This window comes from Limulus polyphemus, unplaced genomic scaffold, assembly GCF_000517525.1.
Source record: "Limulus polyphemus unplaced genomic scaffold, Limulus_polyphemus-2.1.2 Scaffold675, whole genome shotgun sequence".
Classification (NCBI taxonomy): domain Eukaryota; kingdom Metazoa; phylum Arthropoda; class Merostomata; order Xiphosura; family Limulidae; genus Limulus; species Limulus polyphemus.
Window position 1 is genome coordinate 354999 of NW_013666285.1, and position 15826 is coordinate 370824.

At 32.8% G+C, this 15826-nt stretch overlaps 1 protein-coding gene across 2 annotated transcripts in view; it reads left to right on the forward strand.

Annotated features, from left to right (window-relative positions):
- The window catches only part of LOC106459887 (iroquois-class homeodomain protein IRX-6-like), an 87656-nt gene that overhangs the window by 7521 nt on the left and 64309 nt on the right, over positions 1–15826 (forward strand). Inside the window, exon 1 of one of the 2 annotated variants that reach the window (XM_022386460.1) lies at positions 809–875. The exons of the other annotated variant lie outside the window; for it this stretch is intronic. Within the exon in view, the coding sequence (XP_022242168.1) occupies positions 831–875 (45 nt within the window). The 5' untranslated portion in view covers positions 809–830. Of the gene's footprint in view, positions 1–808; positions 876–15826 lie in introns of those variants that run through there. 2 annotated transcript variants of the gene reach the window in all.

A 15826-nucleotide genomic window follows, 5' to 3' on the forward strand; every position in this document is an offset into this window, starting at 1 on the left:
TAAAGACTACAGGGTAGCTAGCTCCCTGTTAAGCGAATCGTACCTATAACAACTCATATCAACTCGCTCATCGTGAACCCTCGATAAGATATCAAGGAAGTTCCAAGCTAAAAAGAAGACTTTATATTGCTTGTAAGTTTGTGAAACTTTTGTTTATAAATAATTGTTTGTAATGACTATTTGTAATAACTGTTATTACAAATTGTATTGTTGTGTGTATATTAAAACGTATTTGTGTTAAAAAAGAAAACTGTGTGTATCAATCTTGTTGGCAAATATCATAAGCTGATTATATATCGGCTTTTACTTAACTACTAAATCCAAACTAGAATTTAACTACTAAAGTTAAATTTATCAACTAACTCAATTTCAGACCCTTTGAAATTATCATACGTAACAATATGACCCCTTGTCCCTTATCATCACTTGCTGTCCTGCCACTAAGGGAGTTCTCTCTTGGTAGATGGTCAAGCTAATTCACTGGTGGCTCTATCCTTGGTGATCATCTGAACGTGGTCTCGATGGGAGACCTGCACCCTTCAGCAGTTTGACTTTTTACTGTAAAATTATTTTCTGACGTTACCCAGTTGGCTGTTCTCTTGCTGATGTACATTCAAGGATGATCATGGTGGATGATATTTGGCTTGAACCACCTGTCCTTCTCAATTCTGTTAACCAAGCCATTGATTCTTTTCAGTACAACATATGGACCTTGCTTAACTTCGGAGTTTGTCCTCTCTTGCAGCTGAGATTGTACATCCATAACATGCCAACTCACTGAAATCCAACTTTACCACATGAAGTCGTTTCCAAATAGGTGTTCTCCCTTGATGTTAATTATCCACACATCATTAGATGCAGAGATACTTCTTACAGTAAGTATAACTTCCAAATTTCCTCTTTTTATAACTTTATTTCTGCTTTCTGGTCATATCAACCAACTTTTTTATTCATATTTGTAATCAATTTCTATCATTTCAGTACCAAATTTAGTCAAATAATTGTAACTGTAGAACTAGTGTTGATCAACACACTGTACAGCTTCCCATCAATGAAATTGTGCACTGGTTTGTTTAAACAATGAAAGTTGTATCTCATTTTGACCAGGTGGAGTGTCTTCATCTGAGCTTTTCCCCATATATCCAACTAATTTTCTTATGACTGGTTAGCTTTTTGTTGTTGTTCATTTTATATGTTTTTGTCTCAAAAATTCATCTTTATAGTATTTTCTCCTTGATTTATTAACAGCTGCTGATTCCTTATTCTCCCGGCTATAATGGCTATGTTTCCCAAATTTATAACAGTTTTATTTTTCTGATATCCTTTGGAGGAGATTTTATTCCATACATGCTTTTGTCTGCAGTTCCTGGCAACACGCCCTTTCAAGTTACACACGAAACATCCATTTTCTTGTGATATATTTCTTCCATTCCGTGTAACTAGTTTTCTAATTAATCCTTTCAGCTTTTCTAGAGTATTGCCAGGGAGAGTTAATTTTTTCAGTACTATTTAATCTGATTATCCCAGATAGTACTTTTAGCTGTTTATTTGTGACTTTGAATGGATTCAATTTCCAGGACCAACTGGATAGTTTCTTTTAAAGTTGTACGACTACTAAATTTCCACCTAATTTGCATGTCCTCATCTGTTATGACATCTATGAATTGGTTACATGCCAACAAATTCGTCATTTCATGAGGAGCATCCAGGTGTGATAATTGGCCAAGCTTTTTCAAATCTTCTGCAATTTTGGTCAAGGTATCCTTTTAATTTAGTAATCTGCTCCTAAACTTTGCTTTGGATACTTCCTTTTGGTGTGTCACTCCAAACTTGTTGAATAAGGCAGCTAGCTACCAACACCTAATAGTTGTTATGGCTTTCAACTGGAACGTTGCTTAACGTCATTAAAGCTAATCCTCTAAAGTGAGAAGTAAGACGATTATCTTGTTGTTCACGATTCTACCTGTTTAATTGGGAAATGATTTCTAATTCAATCTGATATGCATCCCAAGGTGTATTTTCAACATAGTCCATTTGTTTCTTGATTGGGGATTGTTGTTGAACTGCCTAATTAAAATCCAGAACTGGAATTGATTGTGTCATGACTGTAATAGTCCAGGAAGATCTTGCAGTCACAGATGGCACAGCAGTTGTGGTGGGCAGGTGTAGACCGAATAGGCTCTCTTGTTCAATATTTTATACTAAATGATGTCTTAGGGTGGAATTCTTGGGTGGATGCAAAAAGAGATGTGGCTGGCTTGAGCTTTGTATTTATCTATTCATTTCATACCTCATTCTTCATGCTTTTACAATCTTTTTGTACTTTTTCAGTTTTGTCATTATAGCCTTTCTGTACTTCGTTGATGTTTTTCTGTACTTGTTAATCTTATTCTTATAATCCCTCTGTATATCTCCAATAGCTTCACCGATCTTATATCTTCAAGCATATTTATTTTTGTTCTTAATTTCTTCTTTAGATATTATAACTCTTTTTTCAAACTCTTCTCTTAACTTTCTCATTCTTACCGCTTTTTTCTTTAAAATTTTACTTCTTGGTCTTTTAATTTTCTATCTCTGTCTTCTTGATCTCTTTCAATTTTCTGTCTTGTACTTCTAATTTTTTTCTCTTTGTTCTTGATCTTTTAAATTTTTCTGTTTTGATCTTCTAATTTTTGTCTCTTTGTTCTTGATCTTTTAAAATTTTCTGTTTTGATTTTCTAATTTTTGTCTCTCTCTTCTTGTTCTTATTTTGACTGTTTCATCATCATCTGCAAATTTTGGATCTCATTGTGCTTGTTTTGTCATCTTGAAGTTTTGTCAAAGTTTCATTTTATTTTCACCAAATAATCCTAATTCTTACACCAGTGTTGTAACGTTTTCTATCGCTGGGCGGAGTCTTTAGAATTATTTGTAAAAATATTTCAAAGTCCAGTCCACGTAACGATAATGAATTTATTTATTCAATAACGTTTGTTACAGATTACGTTCACTGGTAGGCCTAACTTTACAAATAACAACGTTTAACAGAAATTTCGAAACTAATGCACGACTAAATTGCAAAATTTCTTCGCTAATGGATCGATAACAGCTGACTGAATAGCTTACCAATTGAATCACAGACGAAGAAACCTTCAAGCTCTCACTGTCTAACTTATTCATTCTGACACCTTTATATCGTACTAGTTCTCTAGGTATTACAAGAATCTTAAAAAGGCCTAAACTTTCATGAAATTGCTAGGTTTCACTAATTGTTACTTATGTCAAAGAACAAATTTCCTCTAGTGAACATAAACAATAAAAACATATCCCACAATGATATTAAGTTATTTGGCAATACTTTTAAAAATCTTAAAAAATATGAAGTAGCAATGAACAATTAAAAACTCTGACCACGACGTGTAATAGAAAATTAGGTTGAAATTTTAATGCGTTTGTATCTGTCAGCAGTATTGCCAGATTTAAAACATGAAATTATCGTATTGGAACATTAACATTATCGGGTGTTTTTCTTAAATATCGTACACTTCAAACATTTGAGAATAATCCAGTTCAAGTATTTTTCTTTATTCAAATTAAAACATCATAATCCTGCGCTATATTGCTATCAGGTTGTTCTTAATTAACTCTTTGTTCTCCAGAAACCACTATATTTATTACTATTATTATTCTTGCGTTTTTGCTTTGCTATTTGAGTCTCTTGTCTAACACTAGTGTAGTATTTTACTTAAAAGTTTTAGAAATCATTTACATATGCTGCCTTGTTAACTGTGCTAGTCAGCCCGCGAATTTATTTTATGACATTGTGCAAAGTCGGTTAGAACTGAACGTCAACATAAGACACAAACACGTGATACAATAGATCACATAATCAAGTAATTCAGCAATGAATGGTTGTCGGTGATGTCTGTCTCCGAGCTTATATTATAATGTTACACGCAAAAGTACTCGTCCCCAGTGACGGGAAAAATTTAACTTAATTTATCAATTTAAAATATTTCATGGACTTTAAAAAAGGTTAATTGTGTTGCACTCTTGGTTCCACTCAGAGCCAAAGTTCTGAGGTACTTATACCGCCCACCGCGAAAAGTAATTGTTGAGCATTTCTGTCATGTTAAGAGCCGCTCAGCAATAGCATACGGTAAATCTATATTTAGTTTTAATAATTTAACCAAAAAAAACCGAAAATCTCTTTTCAGTCGAAGATATAATACTGTGCTTTTTGTGCAATATAAATGTTACATGTATTTATTTCTCATGATGAGATAACTAAATAACTGAAAAAACATAACTCATGTATTTTATTAATTTTCAGGAGTTGAAATTTAACCAACTCACGCTTCAATGTCTGAAGTAATAAAAACACTAAGCTTATATATATATATATATCTATATAAATATAGTAGTACTGTCTGTTACCTGTTGTATATCCATGTAACTACTTCACAGGGTGTGGATGGATCTTCACCAAAATGTATGGAGGTTCGTTAGGTCCATGCAGGGGTGCATACAAATTTTCAGTTTTGTTAGTTTGTGTTTACTTAGTTTTAGTGGGCGCTTTGTTTCGTTTTTTTTACAGTTAGAAATAAGGAAAGCAACTTTTTCATGTTCTAAGATAATCTTTCATTAATCATCAGGCTCGGCATGGCTAGGTGGATAGGGCGCTCGACTCGCAATCTGAGGGTTCGAAATCCCCGTCACACCAAACATGCTCGCCCTTTCAGCCGTGGGGGCGTTATAATGTGACGGTCAATCCCACTATTCGTTGGTAAAAGAGTAGCCCAAGAGTTGGCGGTGAGTGACTAGCTGCCTTCTCTCTAGTCTTACACTACTAAATTAGGGACGTCTAGCGCAGATAGCCCTCGTGTAGCTTTGCGCGAAATTCGAAACAAACAAACAATTAATCATCAATTTACATAACTTCCGTCTAGGGGACGGGTACTACAGCTAAAAAAAAAAAACAGTTCAATATTATACTCTTCTGTTTTTTCTCCTCTTTATTGATTTCTTCGACCGATTTCGTGACTTCAAAGGTCCCTCTTCAGGATATAATTTCACAGCAAATCTATAACAAAAACATTCAAATACCATTTTTCAACTAAACTTAAATAAATCAAATTAAATACATATATTTTCCAAATGTACAAACGCCTAATACCCTTTTTGCTTAAATCAAGTATATTAAAGATGTTCAGAAATAAATACAATTAGTTAAAGTTTATCCAGTGTACTTTCCTTTTTTATTAATGTCTTATTCTAATTATACTTTTTATTGTTATTATTATAGAAATGTAATATATTCCTTAATATTTCATGATTTAACGCCCCTTACTTACTTTATTGTCCATTTTGTAATATTTAGTAATAGTTTCATGGTTGGCAGAGCACAGATAGCCCATTCTGTAGCTTCGTGCTTGGCTACAAACAATAACTTTACATAACAACTGCTACTTCCGCCATCTTACCTCTATCTGTTTAAAGTGGCGCCAAAAACAAATATGAACTACTTTTCGAAAAATGATCTTTTATGATTTACATTACATCTCCAAAAAGGGAAAACATGAAAATATGGTTTTTCTAGAATTTAAAATTTTCTCAAAATACATTCTTTAAACTAAAATTTTTGTTGGCATATAGTGGGCTTATTTGCGGGGCATCTAAGATGGAATTTATGTAAATGTATCCTGAATCTTAAATTATCTGTTTCAACAACATAGAATTCACCAGCATTTACACATTATAAAAGATATATTACGTTCTTATAATTGCAATTAAATGGGTTATTAATGAAAAACAAAGTAACTATATCATTGTTCTTTATTGTTTTTGTAGTTTTCATGTAACCCAACTTACATAAATCACAGTTCTTACTTTCACAACTGCAAATACCTTCTTTAGGAAAATCTCTTACTTTATGTTTATTCAATAATCTATACAAAATTTTAAGTTGTCCTCATGACAAAATATTTGTTATTATTTTCGAACACATCTTTCAGTTTCTTATCTAGTATTTGTTTCAATTGTGTATTAACCAATGAAATATTAATATGTCTGTTTGAAAAATGAGTCATTACGAAAAGTATAATACTCTCTTTAGGTTTATAAATCTCTGTTTAGATGTTTTTTATTTAAAATGTTATTCTTAGCAATTTCAAAAACTCTTAACGTAACTGAACTTAGAATCTTTTTAATTCTGTTACTCTGTTAACTCTCGTTTTCTCAATGGAAACTAACAACGACATAATCAACTTGCATGATTTCCAGGAACATTTAATATTTGGCATAATTACTGAGAAATATACGTATTAATATGAATTTGTGGGTTTATAAGAAAATATCAGTAACAATCTCCTTTTCTGGTGAAGCACTTGCCAACACATCTATAAAGGACAAAGCTTTATTATTCCTTTCAAAGGTAAACTTATTCTTTTTGTTCATCGAATTTAAAATCCCAACGAACGTATTAATATTTTGAGTATTTTTCCATATTACAAAACAATCGTCTAAACTTTTCTTCCAAGATAAGGTTTCATGTGAACTATAAAATTTTCTTCAAAATTAATGGGTAGTACATTAAATAATTGTAGTTCGAAAAAATCCCATGGTGACATTAGCGTAAGTTGGAGCAAGTTTTGTGCCCATTGCTGTACCAAATTCTTGATGAAAAATGTGTTTCTCATAAGTAAAAGTCTGCGGACTTATAACGCTAGAATCCGGGTTTCGGTACCCGTGGTGGCCAGAGCACAGGTAGCCCATTGTGTAGCTTTGTGCTTAACTTCAAAAACAACAACAACAACATAAGTTAAAAACACAATTTTTTAAGATTATATCTACACCTTTCAAGATAAAGCCTTTATTAAACATGGAATGAATTAATTCTTCATATTTATATAGAAAACATTCCTCAGCTTTATGTCCATAATCATGTTCAATTCTTGGATATGGAGCTACTACATCGAAATAAATAAATCTGATTTTCGTCCAAGTGTTTTGGCAATTTTTCAAGCAATTCAAAACCATCCCTAATAATACTCGGAATATGAGATAAAAAGATTCTATTAATATGTCCTAAAGGTCACTTAAATGTTCAATATTTTTTTGATTACTCCTACGATTAGTCTTCCCGAAATATTAGGAGGTTTTCCAATATGAATATATTCATTAATGGCTTTTGATTTATGGATCTTATGAAGTACATAAAAGTACCCAATTTCTGAATTATTTAAAATAAAATATTTGTCTCTTTTTTTTTTAACATCGCCTTAAATTCTTCAACAAAATTCCTAAATTTTCTTTTATGAAAATTATACAGCTCAGTATATTTAAACCTCCCATTTTTTTGGTAATCCTTTGTACTATTTATGTTTATAAAACGTCTGATTGTAGAATTGTTGGGTAATAATTACCCGTATTTTATTCTTATCCGCTTTTAAAGTTAAATTATCTTTCCTTTATTTTTAAGTAACATAGAATAATTTAATTTTTTGACAAATTAACTTTAGTTCAAGATTTATTTCTTGAACAGGATCAAAATCTGATTTCTCATTTACTAGGGACTCATGTTTATTTGAAACTTCTTAAAAATATTATTTAAGTCTTAATTTCCTATTGAATTCATATATATATATTCTGCCAGTTGTATTTTATTAGTTTTAATTGTGGGAGTAAATGTTAATCCTTTCGGTAATAACTGTATTCCATTTTCTTGAAAATTATTTTCTGTTAAATCAACAATTTTCAAAATATTCTGATCCTGTCTATCTGAAAGATTTTTGAAATTCTGTCACAGTTTTTTTTTAAATCATAGGTCTTTCGTGCAGGCTCTCTTCTTCTCCTTCCATACCTCATATCTTCCATCCTATTGAGGTTTCTCTGTATAAATCTTATATTTGTCTGTCCTTGTACTTTTTGTTGACTTTGAACATACTTGTAGCAACACCTCTATGATTCTATCTAGTGTTGTTACTGTATCTGTTATTTTTTCTCCATTTTCTTGTATTGCAGTATGAATTCTTTTCTTCTTTTATATTATCAACCTATGTGATTCTTTACCTCTTTTTTTGTAATAATTTCTCTGAATTTTCTCTGTCTTTCTTAATTGTTCCATGAATCCCATTTCCTTTTGTTTCCATTTTCTCCACTTTTTCTCTCTTTTCATCTACATCGAACAAAATACCGTCAAATTACTTTTCTTTCACTGTTTAATGGAGATAATAATTTATTTCCAAAAATTTGTTTTCTGCCTGAATCTCTTCCAGCAAAATCTTTAATGTTGTTGATCATAACGTTTCTTCATGCATTCTATTAATTATTATTCTTTCTGCATCCACTTAAAAAAGCTCTATATAATTTCTCTAAGAAACCCTCAAACATTTGTTTTTCATTTTTACAATTGAATCCTTAAAGTTAATTTCTTCTTTGCCGTTAGGGTGCATCCTTTCAAGTAATACAATCTTTAAATCTGATCTAGTTTTCAAACGTTATTTGGAATAAACCAACAGGTATTATAGGTATAACCAAAACACACATATTTTCACCTGTGAATACGAATAAAAAAAAACAACACTCTAATGTTTTTTCTCTTCTTTATTAAATTCTTCGACTGGTTTCATAACTTCAAAGGCCACTCACTCTTCAGGATATAATTTTACAGAGAATCTATAACAGAAACATTCAAAGATCATTGTTCAACTAAACAGAAATGAATTACTTAAATACACATATTTTCCAAATATACAAACATATAATACACTCCTTGTATAAATTAAATATGTTTAAAAATAAATAACACTAGTTAAAGTTTATCCAATGTACTTTCTTTTTTCATTTATAGAAATGAAAATAAAAATATAATATTTTGTCTTCGCTAGTATGCTGAGTTTAATTCAAAAAGCCATAATTATATTTATCGGGATTATTACGTATTGCCAATATTACATAAATATTTTGTTAAATCATCTTCCTTTTTATTATTAGTTATAAATGGGTTACACTAAAATTTTAAGTACCTTTAGATATTAAGTGCACGCAAAGCACTGTTCCTTGAAAACTTCTAGTAGTATGGGGTGATACCGTCTAGACGCCTTGGAATTTGACCTTTTGTTCCAAGAAGTCCAGGATGACCTTTACGTTGAAGCTATCAAATACTAGTTTCTGTTTAAGACAAAACTTCAAGAATGTATTTATATATATATATCATTATGCATTAAAAAAAGAGAGAAGAAGAAAACATTTAAAGATGAACCATAACCTATTTTCATAGAGTTGTATCTTTTTCTTTATTGTTGTATATTTGTTTGTATAAAGTACACTGAAATCTTTCACGTTGTCTCCATCAACTGTAAGTTGGATTGTAATGCATCTGGTGAATATTCGTTGAATTTCAGTTTATTTTAGTTATTCTTATTATTTATTATGGTTATCAAATCTTATCGTAAAGTTTTGTGACGTTAAAATTCAAAAGATCAGTAAATATATAAAAGAAAAGAAAAACGATATTTAATAACAAAAATTGATCCCAAACTCTTATTCACTTGTTGACCTTCGGCAGCTTAGCGGTAAGCTGGATATCCTATAACACTAAAACTCGGGGTTACGTCCCCGCAATGGGCACAACACAAATACTCCTTTGTATTCAACCACAAATAAGGAAACAAATTGAGATGTTTATGGTGGATAGTAGATTCTGCAATGTCCAATAAGATTTGAAGCGTTACCTAGAAATCACATGGTTAAGTTTGATTACTTATTATTATTATTATTTTATAAAACTATCGCCATCTAGTGAGGAATGCCAAAATTCTAAAAAGACACTTTTCAAGTCTATAATAATGGTAAACTTATTGTCGCTTGATAATTAGCTGAATGCATGTTAACTATTTAATATTAACTAATACTTAACTTTTCTCTTTTACAGAAGATGTTCTTGGCCAATTAAGTGTATAAAAACAAGGAGTTTGTTTCCCCTTGTACATTTCTAGTGAGTAAGTGAAGAGTGTTAAATGAATTTATTTTCTCGAAAGTTTTATTTGTTTCTATCAATTGCTCAGGTGGTTTCTATAAGCTTTATTCGAACTAGTTCAATCTGTTCTATAGTAAGTTCCCATTAAATTTTATAAACTTTTTTTTAGAGTAGAAAGTGAACAACGTTGCGAACGTACTACATTTCGAGAGGATTAATGTTTACAAAAAAGGTAGCTAAATGCTATTGAGAAGGATTCGATACGTGTCTTTTCTTGCCATAAGTTCCTCGAACCAAATAAGCTATTGGACTTAAATGTCGCAACCTTTATTCTTAACTCTTTTGAATTAGTTGGTTAGAGAAGCTGTCAAGCATATAGCAGTATCCATTCACAACCCGGGCTGGGCGTGGCCTTGTGCTCAAACTGTCAAATTTCACTATTCGGTCAGACAAGAGAAAGAAGCCTAACAGTTGACGGTGGGTGATGTTGACTAGCTGTCTTCCCTTTAGTCTGCCCGGCGGTATGTCTGCGGACTTACAACGCTAGAATCCGGGTTTCGATACCCGTGGTGGACAGAGAACAGATAGCCCATTGTGTAGCTTTGTGCTTAATTACAAACAAACAAACCATTTAGTCTATCAGTTTAAAATTGGGGACGGCTATACACAGAAAGCCCTTTGTGTAACATTTCGCGAAAAATTTAAACAAACAAATAACTTACATTCAACTTGGTCTCAGTTTTCATTTATTCCCAAAATATACAACTACATTGAATGATATGTTACTTCTGGCATTTCATAATTTTCCATGTAATTTGTTTTCTTATCAAGGTTGAAAATGGGAATTTTCAATGGTGCAAGACAAATTACAAATTTCCTGACAAACAATGTACGAAGTGCTTAGCCAATAGCTGTTTGATATTGATCGTTGTGAGAAAATAACTTCGTTCTTCCATAAAGACGGTTTTATTAAAAGCAATTATACTGCCAGTAGACTCCAAGGACACCCATTACAAACCAGAGTTTTTATGTAAAACTAAAATGGCTTTTCAGCAGTGGTACGAACTGAAGTCATTGACGAGGACAATTGTCTCACCATATATATATATATATATATACGGTATTTTAAGGTCTGTTATGGTTGTTTTGATAAGGTATTGGACTTTTTTTTAATACTCTTTATTACAAATAATTTATTTCATTTCAACCAACTCCTCAGTTATATTTTGTTCTAATAAACGGAACACTGCTGTACAAATTATTATTTACTTCATTTATAAACTGTAGTTCAAGGTCGTTTCGCTTCAAGACGAATACGTATAAGAAGACTGGAACTCTTTCTGTTTTACCAAACTGTTTTTTATCTTGTAAAAAAAAGAAAGGATTAGTATATTCTTTATAAATTATAGTAGGTTCGATAAACTGCCTCTGGAGGTGATACGAAAGTGCAAGTGCCAATGGCAAAGCAAAGCAAACAAAACGAGGAAAACAAAATAAAAACTTGCATCGGGTGTAATCTCTAAGTGGATACTAAAACTTTCATTTTTGATGTGGAACCACATAAACACATATTTCTTGTGTCAGAATCTGTAGTAAGTATTGTATAACATTCTATTTCCTCAGTGACACCAAGAAATTCGTCTCCTGACTTTATGGTATTTTAGACTTGTTGTTTGGATTTTTAACGTGATCGTACGATTAAGGATTTCTGTGGTAAAATAACTGTAATCTATCAAGACAACCCCCTGGGTGAAATCTAACCCTATAGGGAACAGTATGGAATCTCGAGACTCCGCCCTATCGTTCACTGCGTTACTTTTTGACGATTCCCTGTAAACTTAAAAATATATTCAAATATTCTAAAAAACATTTTCGCTTTAACACTTTATACTTGCGTAAATGGCTTAGGCATAGAGTTATCAAACTTTCAAAGCGAAAACCTGGGATTTTTTTTTAGGGTGTAGTGACACTGTAACAGCTCTGAAACAGTTTGGCCCGGCAAGGCCAGGTGGTTAGGGCGCTCGACTCGCAATCTGCGGGTCGCGGGTTCGAATCTCCGTCACACCAAACACCTTTCAGCGTTTGGGGCTGTTATAATGTGACGGTCAATCCCACTATTCGTTGGTAAAAGAGTAGCCCAAGAGTTGGCGGTGGGTGGTGATGACTAGCTGCCTTCCCTCTAGTCTTACACTGCTAAATTAGGGACGGCTAGCGCAGATAGCCCTCGTGTGGCATTGCGCGAAATTAAAACACACACACACACACACACTGAAACAGTTAGAGTAACACACTTTTTACCTATGTCGCTGTTAGGAGACCCCTCTGGGTAAAATATATTGTTGTTTGTTTTCGCGCAAAGTTCCATAATGGACTACCCGAGCTCTGTCCACTTCGTTGAGAGTCCGCTGACCCACTGGGAGGTCTATGCTTACACTATAAAAAGTAACATGCTCAAATTACTTTAGAGAAGAAAATTACATCTTTATATGTATATTTTTCTGTTAGAATTCTTCACCTATCACAACTATTATCTCTTAAGTTATCTAAACAGTTTGTTAAGAGTCTTGTTGTAATTCACCACCATTGAACGATCTGTATGTATGCATGTATTCCTAATTCAAAAGCGAATACTAAAGTACATTACGAATATTCTTAAAACCAGAGTTGATAAACATTTAATAAAACTTCCTGAGGGGATATGTTTGAATGAATAAATACCTATAGATCTATTATGTAGCAATCATAGACTGTACCCCATTTTTTACTATACATCTATCTACAGTATATGCATGTATTATTCTAACGTTAGAAATGTTGGATAAAGCGTAATTAAAATGAAATATCAACGACTGGAATAATAATGTATTTTAAATCAGAGACTTGAATTATGCTAATAAGTTTAAAACTGTAGAAATTCTTAGAGATTAAATGTATTGTACATCATTATTGAATAGTCAGTCTCGGGTGATTAGACAAAATTCACGAATTGAAATATTGATATGCAGTGCACGTTAGTGGGTGAAACTTAGGATTTTTCAACTCCTCGTGTACACAACCAATTCTACTAAGATGGGAGAAGTATACCTGAGTTAATTTTCAATACTGACTCATTTGCAACCGATAGGTTTTAATAATACAGTCATGAACAACACGTGGGTTATTCATTATAATTTTAGTATTAGCATAAAAACTCTCGCTCCGCTGGGGGTTTCAAAGGGTCCTCATGATTCACAGAAACTTACTGTCCCCAGTTACTTATATAGCTAACTAAAAGGAGTTCCGTACCCGAAAACAAACCCTGGTAGGACACCGTCATCTGTACTCGAGCACGCGTTTGGTCCCATTAGCTTGTGAGAGGGGGTATGAAACTTTCAAACGTGACAGACCCAGGATCCCGAGAGGGACAGGAACATAAAATCCAATGCCAGATTTGGCTTCAGCGACCCGGGCAAGTTTTGGCATCCCCTTGATAAGGGGGGTTATTCCATATAGATAATAACACCCCTTAGAGCCACCCCTAGTCTGCAGGCCAAGTTTAGTCCTGCTAGATTCAAATCGTGGGAGGAGTTTGTAGACAAACAAACAATTCAACATACACACAATGAATGAACATAGGAGATCACCAGCATGCCCATGAAAGAATAACACACCATTTCTTACTAAACACAAATATTCCACCATTACTCAAGAATAGCACACATTTCCCAATCAGGATCTAATGCTCACTACGGTAGCATTCCATTCTTTACAGAGTCGTTTTTTACTTAAATTTAATGTTAAATACTGACCTTGCATTGTTTTCCCAGTGCAGTGTCTACTAGTAACACATTTGTTTATAAATAAGACACCATTGCTCACTAGGTACCCGTAGTTATTATCTCTTATAGAATCACACATAAAATATATGTAAATGTTTCAAGCTTAACATGTCAAAGTAGATAACTAGTATTACTTAGTGTACATTATTAATGTTTTAGTTAACTTGGCATTACTGTAGTGTTCATACAGAATGAGGAAGGTATTGATATTCTTAATCGGATCGGATCATTAAGTGGACTTGGTCTAAACGGTCAAATCAAAGACCCCAATAGGATTTAGATATAGCCATCCCCAATTTTGCTACTGACCAGAAAGGAGGAAGCCAGTCAGAAGCATTTAGCCGCTATCACAAGGGTTTTATCCAACTTTGAACCAAATAATGGGATTGACTGTCAACTCTTATAACTCACAGTTGAAAGTACGGGTCGTGTTCAGCGGGATCGCGACGCAAATCTTGAACCTTCCGATATGCAACCCTGCATGCTAACCACTAGTCCACGATTTGCTGTGAGGAAGGAATATTAAGCTATTTTCCTTTATGCAGTTAACTTTGGTGGCAGAAAAATTAACTTCGTTGAAAAGAACTGTATTACATTCACAATTGTATATGTTTACAAACTTGGTTTGTCAAATCAGGACTTTAAGAGTATTATTAGTAGTAAAGAGGAACGGCCAATCTCTATATAAGAAACTGACTTCCAATGAATTGTCAGGTTGTCGCTCTGTATTATACATAGAAATTATTGAAGCTAAATATATATATACATATGAATGAAAACCCTATAATCCGAGCGCTTTCGAAAGGCGGACGTTTCTTCTTCAGGGGCAAACCGGGAATGATGGTGTAATCGAATGAGTGATATATATATAAAGGGAGTTTAATGACATCATGAAGGTCATCCGGTTTTCTAGGAAATGTTTAGTCTATTTCTCTATGTATTGTTGTAAGCATCGCATTTCCGGTACAATGTAGCTGATGGCGAGAGTGTATGTGAAAAGGTGTTAGGGATATTTTACTTTAGAAATAGATAAATATATGTATATTTGAAACTATACTTAAGTGTTTAAGTAAAATAAAGGTGACACCTGGATATTGATTGAAAAAAGATATGTTATGCTAATCAATTTATAAAAACAGGTATGGAAAAACGTTGAGAGAGGTGTGCCAATTCAAATTTAGTTATTATAAGATGAGAAGAACATATTGAGCCCATCTACTCATAGTTCTCAATCAACTAAGTAAAACTAATTATAGAACAATAGAACTAAGCGTTATTGAAAATTTCGCATTATGTAATATTTAACATCTCAACTCTGCTATTATCGCCTCCCCTAGATACCGAGTTTCGATACCCGTGGTGGGCAGAGCACAGATAGCCCAATATGTAGCTTCGTGCTTAACTTCAAACAAATAAATTATTGCCCCCAAGTGGCACAGCGGTATGTCTGCGGAGTTACAACGCTAGAAACCGGGTTTCGATACCCGTGGTGGGCAGAGCGGGGATAGCCCATTGTGTAGCTTTGTGCTTAACTTCAAACAAACTGCTATTATTATAGGTATGTTATCCTTCGGCAAGTGGGAAGATATTTGCTATGCACCAATAGGCATCTTTGTTCATGTTACTCCGAAGTACATGCATGAAGTCTTCCTTTTTTTGTGTGTTCTAGATCACAAATGTCATGTCTAACAATATCGTTTACTAAATTTAACTGTCATTTAAAGAAGTAAAAAAACTTAATCGATATACAACCATTTAACTGTCCTTTAAAGAAGTAAAAAAACTTAATCGATATACAACCATTTAACTGTCATTTAAAGAAGTAAAAACTTAATCGATATACAACCATTTAATTGTCATTTAAAGAAGTAAAAAAACGTAATCGATATAAATCATTTAACTGTCCTTTAAAGAAGTAAAAAAACGTAATCGATATACAACCATTTAACTGTCATTTAAAGAAGTAAAAACTTAATCGATATACAACCATTTAATTGTCATTTAAAGAAGTAAAAAAACGTAATCGATATACAACCATTTAATTGTAATT